Genomic DNA, 24,576 nt, shown 5'->3' with positions numbered 1-24,576 from the left:
ACAAAGTCAACGTGGATGAGTTCAAAGGTAAGAAGTTGTTTCAGAAATCTGGTTTGTACCCACACACATCCCTCTCACACCATCCTGACTCCCTGGAACTGCTTCACAGAAAATTCCTTTTCCTGGCTCTGAAGCTCTCCTGGAGGTGTCCAGGCCCTGCCCATGTGTCCCATGGCACTGCAGGGACAGGGACAGCCCCTTGGTCCTTTCTCCCTGCTCACCAAAAGGTGCCAGCAAAGAGCTTTGGTTCCTCGGGCTCAGCTGCCAGTGCTGCACACCCGGGAGCTGATTTTCCTTGAAAGGTCTGATTTTGGCATATTCCCCAGTGGGACTGGAGTGCAGAGTGAAGCCTTATTCTGCTGATCTGGATAATGTCATCAGATGGAGAAAAATGATTTTTAAGCAGGCATTTTCACTAATTTTAATGGTGGTTTTTTTTCCAATAAAAGGGGAAAAAAAAAGATAAATCCCATGTGTGCCCATGCAGGAGTGTGGTCTATAATATTTAAATTGCTATATCCCAAGGGCTGAGTACAATGGAGAAATCAACAATTCAGGAAATAGGGAGTGTGGATTTGCATTGGCCTTGAAGAAATGTATTCTGTAACATCTTTTAAGATAAGGAAAAGATGCTTCTGTAGAGTTTTCTGAGTTCTAAAACTTGTGGTTTTAACTGAAGTTACAGTAGGAATGGGATGATTGGATGGAAAAGAGGAGATGGGAGTGCTTAGATGATGGTGAGAGAACCTGGGCTCTGTGTTTGAGAGAGAAGTGAGGTGATTATTGAGGAAAAATAACATTTTCAGGGCATTTGGTCATTAAAGCCACAGGGAAATCTGCAGAAGAGCCCTACAAATGTCCCAGCTCCAGTGACCCACACACAGCCAGTGTGGGGCTGCCCACACCTGAGGGATCCAATAACTCACAGAAAATTAACAGGAATTTCAAGTGTGGAGCTGTTTCAGTGGAAACCGTGTGAGTGCAGCCACACGTCACATGCACACACACGTGTGAGTGTTTGGCCCCAAAGCTGGCTGGTTTTGCATTATTCACACACCAGAACCAACAAAAAACTCAAAAAACTGCCCCAAAAAACTCAGCCAAAGCTGGTTCTCAGCCCAGGAAACCCTCTGTCAGGACAGCAGCTGGGTAATTTTCTCATCACCAAAAATTCTCCAGAAGCATTTTAAAGCAAGCTCTCTAAAGCCCAGGGATCACAAAGGTTCAGCAGGCTGGACTGCAGACAGAATAAAATCACAGTGACATCTAGTGATCACTGATGTTTCACAAAGGGGTTACCAGTGGAAACAATAAACATTCATTAAAAAATTTAAAAAAAATTAGCATTTTAAGTACTTAGCACAAAAAATCAGAAGCCAGGGAAAGAGGTGGGCTAGAAGTGAGGTTAGATTATATGACTTAAAGTGCTGCAGGGCTGACAGAGAGCACAGTGCCACAGCTGTGCAAGGGCTGGGGGATGATTTCTGCAGGGATCTTTCCTGGCTCTGCATTTCTCCCTGTTTCAGCAGAGTTTGCTGATGGTACTAAATTGCAGCACATTCATATAAAAGAAACTTGACGTTTTGGAGCCTGGGAATAGAACTAATAAAATGATGTGCAGCTTTGGAAGTGTGAGCTGGTCCCCAGAGAGGGGAGAGCAAAATGAACCTTGTTTCAGGGCTGGGATATGTGGTGTGGCAGCAGCTCTGCCTCAGTGCCAGGCACACACAGGGAAAGGGCAATAAAGAGGCAATGCCAGCTGGGCAGCAGAGCTGCAATTCAGGTTTGCATCTTGAACCAAAGAGGGATTTGGGTTTGTGCTTGGCAGCAGGAGGAACTAACTGGTTTTGTGATGTTGATTGAGGGTTTTCCACTCCAGGTTAGTGATGGCAGTTAAAAAAAAAAGGGTTTTTCTTTTGGTTGTATCGGCCAGGCAATCTGGCTGATTGCCTGGTTGGATTCCAATTCTGCTGCCCTGTCCTGCCCTGTCCTGTTCTGCTGGGGCTGAACCCCATTAATGTTGCATTAATGAGCAAAGGATCAAGAGAAACTCTTAATCCAAGGAGGATGGGGCAGGACAATGCCTGTTTATGTCTTCATTGTGCAGAGTGATGAAAGCCCAGTCAGACAGCTTGGCTGGAGTTACAGTGGCCATGGAGAACTGATGCAGTGGGTGAATTGATTTTGCAGCTTTAACCCAGGAGTCTTCGTGGCCACATAAATATGCAGGCAAATTTTCATATGATGAAACATTCAGGAGCTGCTTTGACAAAAGTTGAGAAGGAAGCTCTCAGCCAATTTCCAAGCCCTTCCCTCGAGTCCCCAGCAGCCAGGCAGGTTTAGTCTCTCAATTATTAGCTGAAAGCAGAATATACATTCTCACTGTCTGATTGTGGATGCCACTGGAGGATATCTCTCAGATAGATGCATAAGGGGAGAGACAGATTCAGGCACTTCAGATGCTGTGGCTGCCTCTGACTGTTGTGAGCAATAGCCACAGAATGGGAGTTTATTAAAAATGGTAGCACAAATTAACTACTGGGTTTCTATGATTAGGTATGAGATTTTCTAGGAGGAAGAAATGTGTAGTGGGACTTCAGGTGCTGAATTTCAGAAACGATTTTGATATTATTCTGTCTGGAAAGTCATTAGCTATGCTGACATAGACAGGAATTGGAGGAGTAATTGCAAATTGGGTAAGGACCTGGCAAAAGACAGATGATTTGGTGAGGTTGCTTAGTGCTTTCATGGGGATGTAGGGGAAGGGTTTCACTTGCTGAAGGATTTACAGACCTGCTCACCCCATCTTCCCTGCAGAGCTGGGGAGCACCTGGTGCCACCGATGGAGGCTGGAAAATGAGGAAAAAGGACATTGCAGCTGCTTTGCTGGCCTGGCTGGCTGCTGCATCTTGGAAATTTCCCAAAGGGTTTGCACAGCTCAGATCTTTTAGCAGAAAGCTGTCCTGACTTGGAGGCACTTTATTCCATCACCACCCCGGGTTCAGGGTCTCAGCCTCCAGCCCCAGAGCCAGCAATGGATTTGTCAACATCATGTTTGAGTCTGTTTGTGTGGCCCAGGGGATGGCAGGGGCTGCCCTGCAACACAAGGTGCAGAGCCTGGCACTGGGCAGGTCCAGCACAACTGCTGAGAAAGCAATTAAAAACAGCATTAGTGGGAATTGACAAATCTAGTGCTTGGTTTGGTCTCAGGGGGATGTGGCTGAACCACAGGCTTTTCTCCATGACAGCTCTATTTATTTTAAATAGAGGAGCAGAAGAGATGTGCCTCCAGATGCTTAAAAAGCAGGTGGTTACTTTTCAAGGACTATTTGACCAGAATTTCACAGCACAGCTCCATTTAAATAAGGATTTGGGAGGTGGATGACAATCTTCCATCATGACAGAATCCTGTGAGGAGACACTGCCCTGGGTGTAGCATTGATTTGCAATGGTATGATGAGGAAAAGGAAATACCATGACCACTGCAAGGAAATTAGCTGCCTTTTACCTTATGGGATGAAAATGCCGAGGGATGATGTCAAATTAATCAAGTTCATCATCTCACAGCAAAGGCCATTCAGTAGTTTGTATGATCAAGGATCAAATTGCTCCTTGCTAGAAAAAAAAAGAGTAATATTATTATGGGTAATGTGTGGGTTATCACAGCAGGTGTGGAGCTGTTTTTGGGGAAAGGGATGATTCTTGCATAGCTGGATTCCTGAGTGCTGGATTTCTGACTGGATTCAGTAACCTGATTTTTTTTTTTACAGGATTCACTCAGATCCCAGGGCAGAAGTGGATGTGATTATGTGGTTTTAGATCCCAGCAGCTATGAAAATTTACATGGAATTTCTTTCCCCACTCTGGATTCCAGAATATGACTCCCTGCACTGACCACATCTAAAATCTGTTTTAGATTTCAGCTTTCAGCCCCTCCCAATCTCCTGGAGGACTCACTCCTCCTCCCATTCCTGCCCAGGTACCTCAGTGCAGTGTGACAGTCAGCAAATCCATGGGCAATTCCTCCCACGCTGTGAGTGATGCCTGAAGTTTTAACTTTCATATTTTTTAGAATCTGTACTGCCTTAGTGTGTGACTCTGAACTTCTTATAAAGTGTTACTAAGTTCTCTTCACAGCTTAGTCAGACAGAACAATCCTTTTCCAGCTTGAGAACCAAGGACACCATTGCAGCTTCAGGCCCAAAAAGTAAAAAAACAGAGAATTGAGGAGACCAGACTGGGAGGATGGGACTTCATAGCCTGAAGCTGTAACTGGACAATTGACCCCAAGATGGAAATGGACCAAAATTTATAAAAGTGTGAAAACTCGTGACCTGTCATCCATCTTGGGCAGAGCCATGGCCTGGCTCTTGTGCTGCCCAAGGTGTGTACTTTGAAGGCCTTTTAATAAATCCCTACTTTATTCCTTTAACTCTGTCTAACCTCTGTTCCAGGCCAGCCTCTTTAAGCATCAGGAGGAATTTGCTCCTCTCCTGCTCCAGGTGTGAAAATGTCCCCTCTCTTCTGTCCCATGCATGGTGCACATGGCTTTGTGCTCTCCAGACCAGCTGGAAACATACAGGGCAGGCAGAAAAAACCTGTGGAAAGGACATTTAAGTGTGCACTCCCACTTGGAAGTCACACCAGTGTGTCCCTCCCAGCACATTGCAGGGCAGAAAACCAAAAAAATCCCACTAAAGGTAAGTCTGGGAGAGCATTTTTAATCCAGAGCATCTCTCCTTTCTTTTCTCTGCTTGTATACCAAATTCAGCAGTGGAGTAATGGGAATACTTTGTCACCACAAACATATATTATTTCTGTGATGTGTGTTAGTACATTGTAATGAAAATGTGTTTTCCAAAGGCACAGTTGCTTTTTTCCCCCTTTGCTGTCACTATAACACTCTTTGCCAAGATAAAAGGTTTCCTTCCCACCTACCTCAAAAAACAAAAACCAAAAAAACCCTGAGTAATGGGAATGACAGAACTTGTGTAATTGTTCTGCTTTGCATGCTTCCAGGCTGATTGCCTGAACTGTGACTGATCCAGATTCCCACTGAAATCCAGGAAGGTTTTTGCACTGAAACAGCAGTTTGGTTTTAGAGGAGCTTTTCTGAGGAGCAGACCCAAAGCCAGGGAGTGGAAGCAGCATTACCACGTGGCTGTGGTGGAATGTGAACAATTTAACCCTGCTGAGGATGAGGCTTGTAGTTTCATGGCTCATAAATGGTGACTCCTGCTGTATTAGGGCATATTTATGCCCCAAATTAAGACTTTTTTTCTTTAGAGGTTAAAAGAAAATATCTATGTCTATAGAGATATCTATAGATAGATATCTCTATCTATATCTCTATATAATATAATATGATATGATATGATATGATATAATATGATATAATATAATATAATATAATATAATATAATATAATATAATATAATATAATATAATATAATATAATATAATATAATATAATATAATATAATATAATATAATATAATATACTTTCATTTCTTATACAGTGTGCCAGAGAGCTGAATATAGAAGGGAACGGACACTTGACTTTTACCTCAAATAGGGCACCCAATGCTTTTATTTCCCAAGCAAATATTGCAGCATCAAATGCTCCATTAAAGCAGGGAGGGAGAGATATTTGATGAGGCCTCTCAGGAGAGTCAGGATGAGAGAAAGATTTCAGTATTAAATTTAATGCTGTCAGCAGTTTAAATTTATATAAAAGTGAGTGCAATTACATTGAGGAACTTCTGGAACAATCTCAGCCAGCTCCTGCCAAGGTTGGGAAATGGCATTTCAGTGTCCAGGTGGACAGCAATGTCCTGTCCAGGGACATTCCTGTGGTTGTGTTCCCCATCCTTTGTGGCTCTTGGGGGCAGGTGGGGGCACCTTGTGGCCATTGCCCACAGCTGTGATTGCAGTTTATTGCCCCACCTGCAATTAGCCCTGCTGATCTGGCATGGCACTGAGCAGACCTCAGCAATTCTTGGGGCTCGAGATCAGCCTTTGCTTACCTTCAGCACTCCCTGACTGAGCTTTGCCCTGTGCTGGCCTTGGGCCTGCCTGGGGAGGGTGGGAGCTCATGGTTTCAATGGCTTGGCTGTAAATGTGCCCAAAGAAAAAGGAGAGGGGTTCTGGAGCTGCAGGCTCATCCTCTGGCTGGGGGGATGGACAAAACCCAAGTGCACGTGGTGGATGTTGAGGATACAAATCCAGGAAGACACGTAGGCACAGCTTTGATAGCTGGAATTACAAAAGGAAAAGAATGAATGTAGTGGGCTGGGATGAGAATTTGAAAGGCATGGAAGAAAATGCTCAGTAGCAGAAAGGTTTTACGGAGAGGAGTTGAGAAAAGCTGAGTATAAAACTACCAGAGAAAATGGATTTTGCTCCTTCTGGGTGAGAAAACACCTGTGTTTAAAAAGGGACCCCAGATTTCCCTGGAAGTGACCCTGAGCCAGTTCACATAAGAGAACTGGTAAGGGTTCAGTTCTGGCACGTTCTTTGGTCCCAGTAACTCTGAACAATGAGCATGGATGGCTCTCATCACACATTATACAGAGAGGGGTCCCCAGAATTTCAGGATGGTTTCCATCAGGACTGGGATCTGCCTGCTTGACTTCTGGCTTCCCCTGTCAAAATGAGGATCTGTGGGAAGAGAACACCAGCAAGATCCAGACAGGAATATGAACTTTCTCTTTGTACTGATTTGGAGCTGCCCAGATGAGCCTGATGAGGGCAGGTTCTCCTTTCCCTTCAGCATCTTGTGGCTTGGGCATGGGTTCTGTCTTGTGGGGTCACAGACAGGGCACTGATGGGATGATAAAGAGCCAAATTTGGATATGGGAGTGGAGCTAGTAATGGGTTATCACAGACATCTTAGTTTGATCTGATTTATTAGATCTGCTAATTATCCCAATAAATCAGTGTTTGAATGGAACTTGGCATTGACACTACATGTGAGGGACTGGAACTGCTGCTGGGGAGCTAACAGGGAAGATCCAGCTGCAGATGTCAGGGAATGACTGAGACTTGACAAACTGCAATGACAGTTGGGAGATATAAAAGCAATATGAAATACTGTGAGAGGATGGAGCTCCCTGTGGGTTAATACTTTGTAGTCATCTCTGTGCCAAGAGCATCTTCACCATCAGCAACACCTGCAGGTGATTCCTGTGGGCAAAGAGCAAAGGAGACACACACACTGCTGGCCCAGTGCTTTCTTACATTCTATGAAATTTGCTGCAATAAAAACCACTTGGAAATCACACAGAGAGCAAAGGAAGCAAAGGCAGCAGTGAAGTGCCTGTGCTGCAGACTGGGGTAAGCAGGTTGCAGATGCAGGTTACTGTGCAGAAATCTTGGTGTTCCTCAGAAACAGTGCAAAAACCTTCTTGGACTGAATGCATGCAAGCTTTCCTTCCCCACAGTTCCAAACAAATAGTAATCTAATGACTGGGAGTAACAAACTACATCACCTGAGCACCTCCTGCAAGCTACAGAAACCAAAATATTTTGGTGGCAGCCTGAACAGGTTCCTGCAGAGAGCATCAAACAGGTGAAAAAGTGAAGCAGCCTCTGCTCTGACAACAGGCAGGTTTGCACTGCTGCTGGCTGCGCTGGCTCACTCCAGCTCTCATGCTCCACCCTTCGGGGTTTGGTTTGGTTTTTTTTCAGTTTTGCAATCTGAGAGGCGGGTGAAAGCACGTTGAGGGAAAGGACATTCCCCTGAAGAGCAGCTGGAGAGCAGTCCTCAAGCCCTGTCTGCCTGTCTGTGCTGAGTAAAGCACAGCCCCAAACCTTCTAGGCTTTAACCTAGAACCACCCCAAGCCCCGGAGCACACTGGCACTTGAACTGAATTTCCAGGTAAGCCCTTTTTTTAACTCCTGGATCTTGGCAGCTGAGTGCTCTCTAACCAGGAAGTTAAATCTGTCTGGGGACAGAACACAGCAGGATTGGTGTAAGGGCAGAGCAGGGAGCTCAGCTGCTCGGTGTTGTAGCTACGCTGCTTTATTTACTCAGAGGTGAGCCTCAAGCTACTCGGGCATTTGTGCCATCTGCCTCATTTCAGCAACCCCCATGAAAACAGCCCTGTAAACACCCTCAAGAGATGGACAGACAGACAAATCCCCACTAACATTTTCCTTGTGAGTAAAAAAGTTACTGCACCTGTTCTGCTTGCTGTGGCAGAGGGAAAGGAAGGGAGAAAAAGGGAAAAACTGCTTTAACTGGGATGTTAAAATTCACCCAAGAAGAACTAAGCTTGTGCCAAGTTTTCAGAAATGAATGGAACTGTAGTTCTGGGAAAATCCTGGGAACAGCCAAAAGCTGAACAAAGAGAACCTCCTGACTCTGATGCTCTTAACCCCATCGTGGATCACTCAGGCCTGCTTGGATGTTGAGACAGTGGTGGCCATGATCAATAGTCAGAGTTCTGTAAAGCCTCTGTCCTAAAGATTGTGTGGGGACCCAAACCATGGCACCCTCTGCTTCTGCCAGGACATTACACCAAATGGGAATTTTTCATTATCATTGTTTTGTTTATGTCCTGAAAGTACCTTTCCAAAATTCCCATACAATTGTTGGTTTACCAGTTTTCATGAGATTGGGAATATAATCCTGTTGAACAGTTGGATATTTTTCCTTTGATTTTACTTTGGGAGTAGCACACAGGAACGTGAGAGCATTTTTGGACCTCTTGCATCAATAATGGGAACCAGATTGCTCCATATTTACAGATGTCTGAAATTTAACAGTGCCTGGGGAGAAATAACAAAAATACTTGGCTCCATCAAAATCCCATTCCATCCATCAAGGGCTGGGTAGGCTTGAGCTGCTTTCCACCCCTGTGTTTGTGCAACAGCCTTGCACTGAGCCCTCTGCCATCCCAGAGGAGGGAAATGCCTGCTCCCTCAGCCATTGGCAGCCACCCACCACTGGGAAGACCCTGAACAGAAAGAGGAACTGCATCCCAAAACATGATTTTAGAAAATGTGAGGCCTCTGATCCTTGTGGTTTAGGCCCAAACCTTGGTTTCCTCCTGGTGCTAGAGAAGGGCTGTGGTTATCAGGACTGGGGAGAGCTAAGCTGTGCTATGGGGAGGCAGCTCCCAGCAGATGCAGAAAATGCTCTCACAGCATTTTCTGCCCTAAAAACCCTTCTGCTCTCCAGGTCATGTCTGTTACTGCTGGCACAAAGAGCAGGAGCAGGTGACACCAGCTCATGCCTGGCTGCCTAATAATGGATGAAACACCATGGCAGGACAGACTTCAGATTTGGTTGCAGAAGAGGTTCTGGATCACAGTGCAAGAGTGGGAGGGTTTGTTTTCTGCTTCTGCTTTGCTGAAATCACGAGCAAAGCAGTTCATATCTGGGGAGTCTCAGTTCCTATAATTTCTAGCAGGGTAACATTGCTGCTACTGCTTTTTGTTCCTTCCTACAGAGATTTGTATCTTTGCTGGGCAGAATCTCTGCTGAAATGTGCTTAGCACAGCTGGAGCCTCTCGTCACAGCTGTAAGAGAGGCAAATAAAAATAACATTTGTGCTTGTCAGCAGTGTCCCATTAGATTCTCTCAGCATTATTACTCAGCTGCCTTTGATTCAGATATTAGTCAAATCCTGCTCTTTTTCTGAGCACCTCATTATAAGGGATGGGGAAGAGCCTTCCACCACTTCTGACACAGCCTATTATTTTTTCCCACCCTTCTCTCAGAGGCAGCATGGACATCAAGGAGTATTTTGCCAGGATTTCTTACCAGGGCTCCCACAATAAACTAGACCTGGCTACCATGTCAGATATAGTCCAGCACCACATCCAAGCTGTTCCTTTTGAAAACCTGAGCATCCACTGTGGAGAAAGAATTGAGCTGGACCTGGAAGCGACATACAACAAGATAGTGAGGAAGAATCGTGGGGGCTGGTGCATGGAAAACAACTACCTTCTGTCTTGGGTCCTGAAAACTCTTGGCTATGATGTCACTCTTCTGGGAGCAAAAGTTTTTGTCCCGGAGCTCGACGGCTATCCAGAAGATATTGATCATTTGCTGCTACGAGTGGATCTTGATGGCAAATCCTACATTGCAGATGTGGGATTTGGGATGGCCTACCAGCTGTGGCAACCAATGGAGCTGATTTCAGGGACAGATCAGCCTCAGACTCCTGGAGTCTTTCGTTTTCAGGAGGAGAATGGGACATGGTACTTGGAGAAAGTGAAAAGGAAGCAGTGGGTTCTGAACCCGAGCACCTCGACTTCCCCAAATGTGGAAGATGAAGTTTGCCGTCGGATTTATCTCTTTACTCTTCAGCCACGAGACATTGAGGAGTTCAGGGGCTGCAATGCCCACCTGCAGACAGCACCTGACTCCCTCTTTGTGACCAAATCCATCTGCAGCCTGCAGACCGCCGATGGCGTCCGGGCACTGGTGGGGTGGAAACTCACAGAGATAAAGTACAATTATAGGGACAATATGGATCTTGTGGAAATCAGAATGCTTGCAGATGAAGAAATAGAGAAAACACTGAGGGAGAAATTCAATGTAACACTAGACAAGAAATTTGTACCTGCCAATACAAGCAAGTTATCTCTGTTCTAACTCACTGCCTGGATTACAATTCAATTCAGTGGCATTACAGGCAATTCTTCCCTCTCTTTCTGACAAGCACCCAAAGGTTAATCTTTCTCCTTCCAGCTACACCTGTGTAAGGCAGAACATACTATCATGAATCTGGAAAACAAAAATGGATTTTCACAAATAATCCTGCCTTTCTTTTTAGGTTGGGTACCAATAATTTCTGCCAAGCTCAATCAAATCATTACCCTTGTGTTTGTGCTTAGTGGGAAGCAGACTCAACTCATTCCCTACACACCCAGTGTAGCTGGGCAGAATGGTGGAGCTGTATGTCTTTGTCTTTACTACCTGGTGCTGCCACCTGGGGAAAATGATACCTGCCTCTAACATGAACACTATATTATTTTGTGAGTGTAATAGCCAAAACCACAATGACATCCTGGGCCTGTTCTCTTTGTTCTCACATCCACAACAGCCTCTCACATGGCACTCAGGCCATCCCACACCTGTGCAAATTCACCATGTGAGTACTTGAGGACAGGTTATTTATGACTCAGAACTGATGATAAGAAATGCTCCTGACAATGCTTTGCTGTTTCAGACTTTGCACAGCTCCTGCTCTCTCAGTGACATAACCAGTGACATAACCTTTCTTTGAACTGAAAGCATCTCCTGAGCATTTTGTTTGCTCACCCTCAGCAGCAGACTGCTGGCAGTACACGGTCCTCTCCTCAGACTACTGTGGGTGCTATTGCACATTAATTATTACAGCAGAACCCAAACACATGCACAGAATTCTTTTTGTGAAGCAGATCTGTTCTACTGAGGATGTGTTTGTAGTGACACTAATTATATTGATATAAGGAGATGTGATGAATCTTAATCACATACCTAAGGGCTAAGATTCCTAGTAGGAGAAACAACTCAAATGTGACCCCTTTGCCCTTTAAAAGATGCTTGATGTTCCTTTATGTACAAATCTTGGAAGCATTACAACTACGCACTTATAATTAAGCAAATTATATTAGTGAATTACAATTAAATAAAAAAATCAAGCACTGTGAACTAGAATTATTCAGATTTTCCCCCCCTCAAATTACAGCATGTATTCCCATAGTAAAAAATAAATGTCATTAATCACCTAAGTTGTCCTGATTATTTGTACGTGCTAAATTCTGCCAGCTATGGCTTGTAAAAGGAGAATATCTCACTGAACATTTTTCATTTGTTATGCAGGCAGTACAGGTTTCTAGAACTACCAGTTCAGATTTAATAAAAGCTGCTGTTCGGCATGTTCATAATGTATTTCTTAGAGGCACAGCAAGTTTCTGAAGCCACTGTCTTCCCAGAGTCATATTCACTTACATACGCTTGGCTGTAGGAGTGCAATAGCTCCTTATAGTCCATGTGGCCCACCCATCCTATGAGAAAATTAAATGTAGCTGTAAAAGAAGGAGAGGCTTCTTATGGTGTGGACCAGGAGCTTGCAACACAAATGATCAGAAGAAATTGTCCCAGGATCTGGCTTGGTTTCGACCTCACTTTTTCTATGGCCTGAAATTAATGGGGGATCTAAGGGAGCTAAACTCAGTGGGACAGCAGGGGAAAGCATTGGGATGAGGTGAAAGTCCAGGCAGGTCTTGCAAAACTGTGGAGCAGGAGAAAATCCACAGAGAGCCAAGATTCTCCATCCTTTGTGGGAACAAACATAGGAAACACCCAGAAAGGGCTGTGCCCACTCCTCTGTCCCTGTGTCACTTTGTGCTGGCCCATGGGCTTGGGGAATGAGTCCAGAGCTATAAAATCACAGACCTTTAAGATCAGAGTAGGGAGTTATGTCCATTGGCCCTGAGATGCAGCGTGTGGAGGGCAGGAACAGGGAAAGGCACTTTTCTTTCTGCTGAATCATCTGGAGTGTGTGCCCAGAGCTGCCCGGGTGCTGCCCCTGCAGGGCACAGCTCAGAGCTCCTGCCTCCTGCTCACCACAGAGGCGCAGTGCACTGCTCAACAATGCAATAGAACTTGCTGTTGAAAGGATGAAAAGAAGAAAAAAAAAGAAAAAATAAAAAAGACAAAGTTTTCATTTCAGATAGCACTTGCTTGTTTTTTCCTTATCACTAACCTTGGAGGCAGATACTTAAAGGCACAGCAGGTTCAGGGAGCTCAGAGTTCTCTGGGGGCAGCATCTTCCCTTTCAAAGGACAGAGCTTCTCTTTGAACCCTGGGGAATTGAGACAACTCTGTGACTTGGCAAATCTGACCCTGATGCTTGTTGGGGCTGGTGTCAGCCACGAGGAACAGCTCAGTGTGCTGTGATGAGTTCAACAGCTGCCATCCCCACCAATAAATCAGTGACTTCCTGCCCTGGATTGCTCTCTAATCCTCAGTCACTTTCCTCTAGGGATCCAGACCACATCAGTGTCAACAATGTAAAATCTGCATCATTTTTGCACCAGTGCTTTGCTGCTTTAGCATGGGTGCACCCACCAAGGTGCCCCAGACACTGAAGCCCCTGGGTGACCTGCAGGGTGGAGGATGGGTTTATAGGTTATAGCCACTTACAGAAGTTGGTGATGATACTTTGCACTCCAGGAGAGTTCAGCTGTCATTCAGTGATATGGAAGGTTAAAATCACCTCAATACTGTAAGCAGTTTGGGGACTGGATCATTTCCATGCTCTCTGTGCAGCACCCAACACAACAAATTACTTGACAGGGATTTCCACACATATGGCAATGCAAATAAAGCAATAAAACCATCGAATATAAACTACTATTAAAGAAGAAACTCTCTGCCCTCTTTGGCTGCTGTGCTGGAGGATAAGGCAGTCCCTGACAGGCAATAAAGGCTGCCTGGACCTTTAAGAGCTGCTGTTGCCAGTTCAGCTCTTCCTGGGACCTTTGGAGCAGCGCAGGGTGGAAAGCCTGATCTGACTGCGTGCGAGGTGAGCTCTGCATGCCTGATCCTCAACTGCATCCTGCAGCTCTGGGTCAGCCCCTCTGGGAAAGCTCCCCCTGTGAGCCTGCACAGCCTGTGCACAGCCCTGCAGGTGTATTAGCAAAGCACAAACTGCCAGAAACAGGGAAAATGGGTTTTGCTCCTTCTGGGTCAGAAAACACCTGTATTTAAAAAGGTTCCCCAAATTTCCATGGAACTGACCCCGAGCCAGTTCACATAAGAGAACTGGTAAGGGTTCAGTTCTGGCACCCTATAGAACAATAAAAATTTTTATTTGTCCCAAGAACTCTGGACAAAGAGCATGGATGGGTCTCCTCACACATTATACAGAGATGGGTCCACAGAATTTCAGGATGGTTTCCATCAGGACTGGGATCTGCCTGCTTGACTTCTGTCTTCCCCTGTCAAAATGAGGATCTGTGGGAAGAGAACACCAGCAAGATCCAGACAGGAATATGAACTTTCTCTTTGTAATGATCTGGAGCTGCCCAGATGAGCCTGATGAGGGCAGGTTCTCCTTTCCCTTCAGCATCTTGTGGCTTGGGCATGGGTTCTGTCTTGTGGGGTCACAGACAGGGCACTGATGGGATGATAAAGAGCCAAATTTAGATATGGGAGTGGAGCTAGTAATGGGTTATCACAGACATCTTAGTTTGATCTGATTTATTAGCTCTGCTAATTATCCCAATAAATCAGTGTTTGAATGGAACTTGGCATTGACACTACATGTGAGGGACTGGAACTGCTGTGGGGAGCTAACAGGGAAGATCCAGCTGCAGATGTCAGGGAATGACTGAGACTTGACAAACTGCAATGACAGTTGGGAGATACAAAAGCAATATGAAATACTGTGAGAGGATGGAGCTCCCTGTGGGTTAATACTTTGTAGTCATCTCTGTGCCAAGAGCATCTTCACCATCAGCAACATCTGCAGGTGATTCCTGTGGGCAAAGAGCAAAGGAGACACACACACTGCTGGCCCAGTGCTTTCTTACATTCTGTGAAATTTGCTGCAATAAAAACCACATGAAGTCACTCAGAGGAAAGGAAGCAAAACCAGCACTGGATTTCCTGTGTTGCAGACAGGTAACCAGGTGTAGGTTATCATGCTGAAATCTTGCTGTTCTTCAGAAACAGTGCAAAAACCTTCTTGGACTGAATGCATGCAAACTTTCCTTCCCCACATTTCCAAACAAATAGTAATCTAATGTTAAAAATGACAACACCTGAGGAAAAAAAAAAAAACTGAGAAAAAAAATGACATCACCTGACCACATCCAGCAAGCTATTGAAACAAAAATATTTTGGTGACAGCCTGAGCAGGCCCCTGCAGACAGCATCAAACCAGTGAAAATGTGAAGCAGCCTGTGCTCTAACAACATCTAGGTTTGTACTTGTGAAAAACAGGGTTCAGTGTCCTGTAAAAATTTAAAAATTTAATAAAGCACAATGGGAGACAAAGACCATAGAGCAAAGGTTATTACGGCCGGGTGCATCTTCGCACTGAGGCAAGAGTTTGGATACACCCTTTATATACCATTTCTATTGCATTGGCCTGTTACACATTCATAATAATTATGCACACTAAACTTTTCCCTGAATTAGTTTATCTTTTCCAAGAAGTGTTTAGCATAGCTCCTCCTTTGTCCCTCCTTTTTGGTGCATGCCCCTTCCTTGGCTGTGGTTTTAGTCCGTTCCTATCACCTCCAGTTTTTGGGCCCTTGTCCACACTGTCTTCACACAGTGAGTGCTGATAGTTGGCATATCTGTAGCAGGGTCCTCATCCTGTGCTCATTGGATGTTGTCCTATCCAAGCAGGCATTTTAACACAAGCATACTTATATCAGCTATTTCACAACTATGTCTAAGCTTAATTAACAACCGAAACAAAAACTATACTTTTAAAGCAAAGTCACTTCAACACCACACATACAAAATCCATTGAATATTTGCAAAAAGCCAATATTATAATATGTATCTATAACACACACTGCTGCTGGCGTGGCTGGCTCACAGCAGCTCTCAGGCACCACCCTTCCGGGTTTCCTTTTCTGTTTGGCTTTTTTTTTTTTTTCAGCCTTTGCAATCTGACAGAGGCGGGTAACAGCACGTTGAGGGAAAGGACATTCCCCGGAAGAGCAGCTGGAGAGCAGTCCTCAAGCCTTGTCTGTGCTAAATATAGGACAGCCAGCTATGCCACTTTAGCCTAGAACCACCCCAAGCCCCGGAGCACACTGGCACTTGAACTGAATTTCCAGGTAAGCCCTTTTTTTAACTCCTGGATCTTGGCAGCTGAGTGCTCTCTAACCAGGAAGTTAAATCTGTCTGGGGACAGAACACAGCAGGAATGGTGTAAGGGCAGAGCAGGGAGCTCAGCTGCTCGGTGTTGTAGCTACGCTGCTTTATTTACTCAGAGGTGAGCCTCAAGCTACTCGGGCATTTGTGCCATCTGCCTCATTTCAGCAACCCCCATGAAAATAGCCCTGTAAACACCCTCAAGAGATGGACAGACAGACAAATCCCCACTAACATTTTCCTTGCGAGTAAAAAGTTACTGCACCTGTTCTGCTTGCTGTGGCAGAGGGAAAGGAAGGGAGAAAAAGGGGAAAACAGCTTTAACTGGGATGTTAAAATTCACCCAAGAAGAACTAAGCTTGTGCCAAGTTTTCAGAAATGAATGGAACTGTAGTTCTGGGAAAATCCTGGGAACAGCCAAAAGCTGAACAAAGAGAACCTCCTGACTCTGATGCTCTTAACCCCATCGTGGATCACTCAGGCCTGCTTGGATGTTGAGACAGTGGTGGCCATGATCAATAGTCAGAGTTCTGTAAAGCCTCTGTCCTAAAGGTTGTGTGGGGACCCAAACTGTGGCACCCTCTGCTTCTGCCAGGATATTATGCCAAATGGGAATTATTCATTATCTTTGTTTTATGTCCTGAAAGTACCTTTCCAAAATTCCCATACAATTGTTGGTTTACCAGTTTTCAAGAGATTGGGAATATAACCCTGTTGAACAGTTGGATATTTTTCTTTTGATTTTACTTTGGGAGTTGCATACAGGAATGTGAGAGCATTTTGGACACATGGGGCCAATAATGGGAACCAGATTGCTCCATATTTACAGATGTCTGAAATTTAGCAGTGCCTGTCTCAGGATCCCACTGCAAGAGTGGGAGGGTTTTCTGCTTCTGCTTTGCTGAAAGCACGAGCAAAGCAGTTCAGATCTGGATAGTGTCATCACCCATAATTTCTAGCAGGGTAACATTGCTGCTACTGCTTTTTGTTCCTTCCTACAGAGATTTGTAGTTTTGCTGGGCAGGATCTCTGCTGAAATGTGCTTAGCACAGCTGGAGCCTCTCGTCACAGCTGTAAGAGAGGCAAATAAAAATAACATTTGTGCTTGTCAGCAGTGTCCCATTAGGTTCTCTCAGCACTATTACTCAGCTGCCTTTGATTCAGATATTAGTCAAATCCTGCTCTTTTTATGAGCACCCCATTATAAGGGATGGGCAAGAGCCTTCCACCACTTCTGACACAGCCTATTATTTTTTCCCACCCTTGTCTCAGAGGCAGCATGGACATCAAGGAGTATTTTGCCAGGATTTCTTACCAGGCCTCCCACAATAAACTAGACCTGGCTACCATGTCAGAAATATTCCTGCACCACATCCGAGCTATCCCCTATGAAAACCTGAGCATCCACTGTGGAGAAAGAATTGAGCTGGACCTGGAACCAATCTACAACAAGATAGTGAGGAAGAAACGTGGGGGTTGGTGCATGGAAAACAACTACCTTCTGTTTTGGGTCCTGAAAACTCTTGGCTACAACATCACCCTTCTGGGAGCAAAAGTTTACGTCCCAGAACGTGACGCTTACCCAGAAGATATCAATCATCTGCTGCTACGAGTGGATCTCGATGGCAAATCCTATATTATGGATGCAGGATTTGGGATGGCCTACCAGATGTGGCAACCAATGGAGCTGATTTCAGGGACAGATCAGCCTCAGACTCCTGGGGTCTTTCGTTTTCAGGAGGAGAATGGGATCTGGTATTTTGAGAAGGTGAGAAGGAAGCAGTGGGTTCTGAACCTGAGCACCTCGACTTCCCCAAATGTGGAAGATGAAGTTTGCCGTCGGGTTTATCTCTTTACCCTTCAGCCACGAGACATTGAGGAGTTCAGGGGCTGCAATGCCCACCTGCAGACAGCACCCACCTCAAAGTTTGTGTTGAAGTCCATGTGCAGTATGCAGACTGCTGACGGCATCTGGGAACTGGTGGGGTGGAAACTCACAGAGATAAAGTACAATTATAGGGACAATATGGATCATGTGGAAATCAGAATGCTTGCAGAGGAAGAATTAGAGAAAACACTGAGGGAGAAATTCAGTCTAACACTAGACAAGAAATTTATACCTGTTGATAACAAGTTGTTCTAACTCACTGCCTGGATTACAATTCAATTCAGTGGCATTACAGGCAATTCTTCCCTCTCTTTCTGACAAGCATCCAAAGGTTAATCTTTCTCCTTCCAGCTACACCTGTGTAAGGCAGAACATACTATCATGAATCTGGAAAACAAATGGATTTTCACAACTATTCCTGCCTTTCTTTTTAGGTTGGGTACCAATAATTTCTGCCAAGCTCAATCAAATCATTACCCTTGTGTTTGTGCTTAGTGGGAAGGACACTCAACTCATTCCCTACACACCCAGTGTAGCTGGGCAGAATGGTGGAGCTGTATGTCTTTGTCTTTTCTACCTGGTGCTGCCACCTGGGGAAAATGATACCTGCCTCTAACATGAACACTATATTATTTTGGGAGTGTAATAGCCAAAACCACAATGACATCCTGGGCCTGTTCTCTTTGTTCTCACATCCACAACAGCCTCTCACATGGCACTCAGGCCATCCCACACCTGTGCAAAGTCACCATGTGAGTACTTGAGGACAGGTTATTTATGACTCAGAACTGATGATAAGAAATGCTCTTGACAATGCTTTGCTGTTTCAGACTTTGCACAGCTCCTGCTCTCTCAGTGACATAACCAGTGACATAACCTTTCTTTGAACTGAAAGCATCTCCTGAGCATTTTGTTTGCTCACCCTCAGCAGCAGACTGCTGGCAGTACACGGTCCTCTCCTCAGACTACTCTGGGTGCTATTGCACATTAATTATTACAGCAGAACCCAAACACATGCACAGAATTCTTTTTGTGAAGCAGATCTGTTCTACTGAGGATGTGTTTGTAGTGACACTAATTATATTGATATAAGGAGATGTGATGAATCTTAATCACATACCTAAGGGCTAAGATTCCTAGTAGGAGAAACAACTCAAATGTGACCCCTTTGCCCTTTAAAAGATGCTTGATGTTCCTTTATGTACAAATCTTGGAAGCATTACAACTACGCACTTATAATTAAGCAAATTATATTAGTGAATTACAATTAAATAAAAAAATCAAGCACTGTGAACTGGAATTATTCAGACATTTCCCCCCCTCAAATTACAGCATGTATTCCCATAGTAAAAAATAAATGTCATTAATCACCTAAGTTGTCCTGATTATTGTACGTGCTAATTTTTGCCAGCTATGAATTGTAAACAGAGAATATCTCACTGAACATTTTTCATTTGTTATGCAGGCAGTACAGGTTTCTAGAACTAGCAGTTCAGATTTAATAAAAGCTGCTGTTCTGCATGTTCATAATGTATTTCTTAGAGGCACAGCAAGCTCCTGAAACTCTGGTCTTCCCAGAGTCATATTCACTTACATGTGCTTGGCTGCAATAGTTCTTCACAGTTCATCACATGAGGCCCTCCCATCTTTTGAGAAAATGATATGTGGTTGTAAAAGAAGGAGAGGCTTCTTATGGTGTGGACCAGGAGCTTGCAACACAAATGATCAGAAGAAATTGTCCCAGGATCTGGCTTGGTTTTGACCCAAGTTTTTCTGTGGCCTGAAATTAATGGGGGATCTAAGGGAGCTAAACTCAGTGGGACAGCAGGGGAAAGCATTGGGATGAGGTAAAAGTCCAGGCAGATCTTGCAAAACTGTGGAGCAGGAGAAAATCCACATAGAGCCAAGAATCACAGCTCAGAACTCCTGCCTCCTGCTCACCACAGAGGCACAGCACATTGCTCAGCAATGCAATGGAACTTACTGTTGGAGGAAGGAAAAAAAAAAGAAAAGAGTTTTTAATTTCAGATTGTGCTAGTTTGTTTTTTTCCTTATCACTAACCTTGGGGGCAGATACTTAAAGGCACAGCAGGTTCAGGGAGCTCAGAGTTCTCTGGGGGCAGCATCTTCCCTTTCAAAGGACAGAGCTTCTCTTTGAACCCTGGGGAATTGAGACAACTCTGTGACTTGGCAAATCTGACCCTGATGCTTGTTGGGGCTGGTGTCAGCCACGAGGAACAGCTCAGTATGCTGAGTTCAACAGCTGCCATCCCCACCAATAAATCAGTGACTTCCTGCTCTGGTTTACTCTTTGTCTATCATAAGTCACTTCCCACGAGGATCCAGACCACATCAGTGTCAACAATGTAAAATCTGCATCATTTTTGCACCAGTGCTTTGCTGCTTTAGCATGGGGGCACTCACCAAGGTGCCCCAGACACTGAAGCCCCTGGGTGACCTGCAGGGTGGAGGATGGGTTTATAGGTTATAGCCACTTACAGAAGTTGCTGATGATACTTTGCACTCCAGGAGAGTTCAGCTGTCATTCAGTGATATGGAAGGTTAAAATCACCTCAATACTGTAAGCAGTTTGGGGACTGGATCATTTCCATGCTCTCTGTGCAGCACCCAACACAACAAATTGCTTGACAGGGATTTCCACACATATGCCAATACAAATAAAGCAATAAAACCATCGAATATAAACTACTATTAAAGAAGAAACTCTGCCCTCTTTGGCTGCTGTGCTGGAGGATAAGGCAGTCCCTGACAGGCAATAAAGGCTGCCTGGACCTTTAAGAGCTGCTGTTGCCAGTTCAGCTCTTCCTGGGACCTTTGGAGCAGCGCAGGGTGGAAAGCCTGAGCTGACTGCGTGCGTGCGAGGTGAGCTCTGCATGCCTGATCCTCAACTGCATCCTGCAGCTCTGGGTCAGCCCCTCTGGGAAAGCTCCCCCTGTGAGCCTGCACAGCCTGTGCACAGCCCTGCAGGTGTATTAGCAAAACACAGACTACAGGAACCGAGGCTGATGGTGAGTGAAGGGCATTTTTAAGTGCAACACCGAGTGTTTGAGAGTGAAACTAACCCTTTATTTTGAGCCAGAGTGTGTGAAAAATGCAGGTATTGACTCACAGTGTAACTTTGAATCAAACAAACAATGTGGGCATGTACAAGAGGATCCAGCCTTGTAACTTGCTCCTGATTCTCAGCAGAGAAGAACTGATCCTAATATTCAGCCTAATTACAAAAGGACCCAGTGATCCCGAGGGACATGTGCAGACAGGCAGAACCAACATCTGAATCTCGAAGCTGCAGGAACACTGAGCAAAGCTCAGCTGCTGCAGGGGCAGAAGCAAACAAGGCTGAGATCTGGACTGAGGCTTGGGATATTTGGCAACTCAGTTTTGGAATGCAAATTATCCCCTGGGAGAGGGCTTGCTCACTGCTGCAGCCTCCTGGCTCACACAGCAGCAATGGCTGTGCCAAGGAAAAATCTGCCTGCAGGAAAGGCAGGGAGTAAACTGATTTATGTGGATGCTCCCTAATGTCAATGATGTTGTAGTGCAGCTTTATTGTACTTAAACCTCTTTAAGTATTCATTGAGATTAGAGCACATGTTGTCAGCCACTGCAAGGCTGTCTCTGAAGCAGACTTTAAATTGATGAGGCCAGAGAAGGGGCAGCTGGGGAAACTGAGGCATGGATGGGAATTTTCCAAAAGGCTTTCCCAATATATTTTCCCAAAGCCTCACTGGCAGCGCCCCATGGGGGCTCTCCATGGCTGGATGAAGGGAGCTGGTTTTATTCTGTGCTTTCACCATATAATGGGGCACTCCAGACCCAGGAGATGGGTTACAGGGGGGGCATCAGGCCTTCTGCTCTGAGCCAGGGCAGGGACTGATCTGGTTTTGCTTGAAGGTAAATTCCAAGCGTGTCAGACCCACAAAGCTGATGCACTTCTCTGGACTCCTGCAGGTCACAGAGATTCAGCTCCACACCCTCATGGGGTAAAGATGTTTCTATCTTCCTATGTAAAACAGCTGAAAGTGGGAGGAGAAGGAAAAATGAGGCAGAGGCCCATAGGGTGAGCCTGCCCACCACGTGTGCTGTGTGTTGGGGGAAATGGCTTTTTACAAGTGTTTCCAAGGAGATCCTGCTACAGATGAGGCCCTTGTCCTAAAAAAGGGATGGAAAAAAAATCATAAAATGCAGTATCAAAGAGACATTACTGTTTTTTCATGTAGACTCTGGTTCCTTTTGAAGTGATAATGTTTATTTGTTATTCCCTTACTGGGATGATCTTCTATTCTACCAAATTTTCCTGTGGTTTGCATTAGCCAGTCTGAATGTTGGTACTAGTGCAGATCAGGAACAACACAACCAAATCATGTGAGTTGTGCTGCTGGCATCAAGATTGGGGTTAAAGTCTAGAGATTAGGCCACTGGATGTGCTCATCTGCTTGGGTGGGGGCATTTCCACCCATGGATTTGAGGTGGGATTTTCACAGGCTTCTGGCATGGACATGGGGGTCAAACTGCTGGGAGAAAACAGTTGGAGCAAAGCTGAGAATATTCAGTGGAAGGGAGTTTGTCCCATCTCATCCACATCAAAGGGTTTTTGGAAAATCCTACCGGGGAATATTCAACCAGTTGAAGGAAGCAAGAAATCCTCAGACTTTCTGGAAATTAACACAGCCCTTAACAGATTGTGAATTGTTCTGGACAACAAATATCCTTGCATGGAAAAAAGCCAAATTAAATCTAAACTAAGGGCAAAAGAAATCCTTGCAGAGAGAAGATGAGTCAGTGAATTAAAAGTCTTACAGGGAACCTTTTGCATCTTGGCCACACAACCAGTGCCAATGACAGTGTCTTTCTGCTAATGAAAGGGGATCAGAGACAGAAAAACACAAAATATTTCCAATAATTTGATCTGAAACTAAAGCCTTTAGTTTGTAAAAGATGATCAAAGAAAAGAAAAGATTATGACTTGCTTTGTATGTACTTTTAGATCAATTCCTTTGATCCTTAGGTTAGAAAAATTGAAGTCCTTTCCTTTCACAGTCAAAGCCCTGTCTAAACTCCTCAGGGAAATTTAAGAGATTAAGAAAACAATGATCTACTTCACATGGAAACCTGTCTGAAACGGTGGCACACTGAGATGTTAATCCCAGTTAACTTAATCCATGAATGCAAAACCTTCCAGTTAAATTACGTGTGGGATAAAGAAAGAATTGCTTACCTGGTACAGTAAAAGAAACAGTAAGATCTTGCTGTGACTTTTATGGTGTGGCAGCTTTTCTGCAAACCTGTTGTTTCTTGATTTTGGGAAAATTTTGTTATGTGCTATCCTCCTCTGTGGCCATAGATTCTGTTATGGCATGTGCTGTGTCTTCCCATGGGAAAAACATCCTGCTGGTTTGAAGGCAGCCCCTAAGAGAGGGGAAGCATTATTGCCACCGGCTCCTGTCCCTGTCTCTTTTTAAAGAAATACTCAAAATTCTTTTAAATCCTCAATAAAACAGCCCAGATTACATTTGCAGGCTGGTTAACCTGTGCTACAGAAACAGGAGTGAACCCCTTGTCAGCTGCACAGCAGTAACTGGCTACTTTTCTGCTCCCACAGGCAAAATGAACATTCAGGAGTATTTTGGAAGAATATCTTACAACAAGCCCCATAAGGATGCAGACTTGCAAACCCTGACAGCCATCTTCCAGCATCACATCCACAGCATTCCTTTTGAGAACCTCAGCATGCACTGTGGGGAGCCCATTGAACTGGATTTGCAGGCTATTTACAATAAGATTGTGAGAAAGAAACGTGGTGGGTGGTGCCTGGAAACCAACTATCTCCTCTTCTGGGCCTTGCAAGAATTAGGGTATGATGTCTGTATTCTTGGTGCAAACAGCTATGAACCAGCAGAGAAGGGATATGGTGCTCAGATGAACCATATCCTGCTGAAGGTGGTGGTGAAGGGAGAGACTTACATAGTAGATGCAGGGTTTGGTGGGGCCTACCAGATGTGGCAGCCGCTGATGCTGATTTCTGGGAAGGACCAACCCCAGGTTCCTGGCATTTTCCGCTTCATGGAAGACAATGGCACCTGGTACTTGGAGAAAGTCAAAAGGAAGCATTGCATTGCTGAGCACAGCAAGGATGACTTCCCTCATACTCCAGAGCTGGGGAATATCCGAAAAATACATAAATTTACCCTCGAGCCACGGCATATAGATGACTTCCAGGAGCTAAATGCATACCTCCAAGTGTCTCCAGATAACCTCCTTCGGAAGAAGTCAATCTGCAGTCTCCAAACCACCAATGGGGTCCTTGCCTTGGTTGGATGGACCCTCACTGAGATGAAGTACAACTACACAGAGGACATGGACATGGTGACCATCACAACCCTTACAGATGAAGAGGTTGAGAAGACACTGAAAGATAAATTCAGTATAGAATTGGAGAACAAGCTTGTACCAGTAAATGTTCGTGGCTTGCCACCTAATTTAGTGGATAAGATCTAACTGTAACTCTCTGCTAGATGGATCTTTAAATAGCCAAGAGGAAAATTCTAAAATTAACATTAATTACAATAATCTCATTTTTAACTTGAGCTAGTCACAAAGCTTGGTAAATTCCAGTACATTGCTAATTAACTGCAATATCAATTGCGTATTTTTTTATTAAACCTCTCCTTCTTTAGAAACCAAGACATCTTACTAGCTCTGTTTTGCTCATATGGAAGTTGGTTTTTGACTCCTTAACTTTTTTTTTCACCTTCTCAAGAACTCATTTTATTGCAGATATATTTTGTGGCAAATGAGACCAAAATTATGCAGAAGAAGAGGTTGTGTTACC

The 24,576-nt window shown here is 44.7% G+C and overlaps 3 protein-coding genes across 6 annotated transcripts; all 3 read left to right on the top strand.

The window, feature by feature from the left end:
• Positions 1-7,737: 7,737 nt before the first annotated feature.
• Positions 7,738-11,637, top strand: LOC102065658 (arylamine N-acetyltransferase, pineal gland isozyme NAT-3). Its single transcript, XM_074550803.1, has 2 exons — positions 7,738-7,879; positions 9,727-11,637. Exon 2 carries the CDS (start codon positions 9,734-9,736, stop codon positions 10,604-10,606), a length of 873 nt encoding a protein of 290 aa, XP_074406904.1. The 5' UTR covers positions 7,738-7,879; positions 9,727-9,733; the 3' UTR covers positions 10,607-11,637.
• On the top strand, positions 7,740-24,492 carry LOC102065843 (arylamine N-acetyltransferase, liver isozyme-like). 4 transcript variants are annotated; one of them, XM_005489942.3, is made up of 2 exons: positions 7,740-7,879; positions 23,347-24,492. In XM_005489942.3, exon 2 carries the CDS (start codon positions 23,352-23,354, stop codon positions 24,240-24,242), a length of 891 nt encoding a protein of 296 aa, XP_005489999.2. In that variant the 5' UTR covers positions 7,740-7,879; positions 23,347-23,351; the 3' UTR covers positions 24,243-24,492. The 4 variants fall into 4 exon arrangements, with proteins under 4 accessions (XP_005489999.2, XP_074406907.1, XP_074406906.1 ...); XM_074550806.1 differs by lacking the exon at positions 7,740-7,879 and adding an exon at positions 11,860-13,526; XM_074550805.1 differs by lacking the exon at positions 7,740-7,879 and adding an exon at positions 15,659-15,798.
• LOC102065473 (arylamine N-acetyltransferase, pineal gland isozyme NAT-3) lies at positions 15,658-19,007 on the top strand. Its single transcript, XM_074550804.1, has 2 exons — positions 15,658-15,798; positions 17,108-19,007. The coding sequence occupies exon 2, from the start codon at positions 17,115-17,117 to the stop codon at positions 17,976-17,978; it is 864 nt and encodes a 287-aa protein (XP_074406905.1). The 5' UTR covers positions 15,658-15,798; positions 17,108-17,114; the 3' UTR covers positions 17,979-19,007.
• Positions 24,493-24,576: the final 84 nt, after the last annotated feature.

Source organism: Zonotrichia albicollis, chromosome 13, assembly GCF_047830755.1.
Source record: "Zonotrichia albicollis isolate bZonAlb1 chromosome 13, bZonAlb1.hap1, whole genome shotgun sequence".
In the NCBI taxonomy this organism is placed as follows: Eukaryota; Metazoa; Chordata; class Aves; order Passeriformes; family Passerellidae; genus Zonotrichia; species Zonotrichia albicollis.
This window is presented reverse-complemented; position numbering and strand designations above follow the sequence as displayed.

Coding starts and splice junctions, on each gene's coding strand:
- LOC102065658 (XM_074550803.1), top strand. CDS start 9,734: ATGGACATCAAGGAGTATTTTGCCAGGATTTCTTACCAGGGCTCCCAC.
- LOC102065843 (XM_005489942.3), top strand. CDS start 23,352: ATGAACATTCAGGAGTATTTTGGAAGAATATCTTACAACAAGCCCCAT.
- LOC102065473 (XM_074550804.1), top strand. CDS start 17,115: ATGGACATCAAGGAGTATTTTGCCAGGATTTCTTACCAGGCCTCCCAC.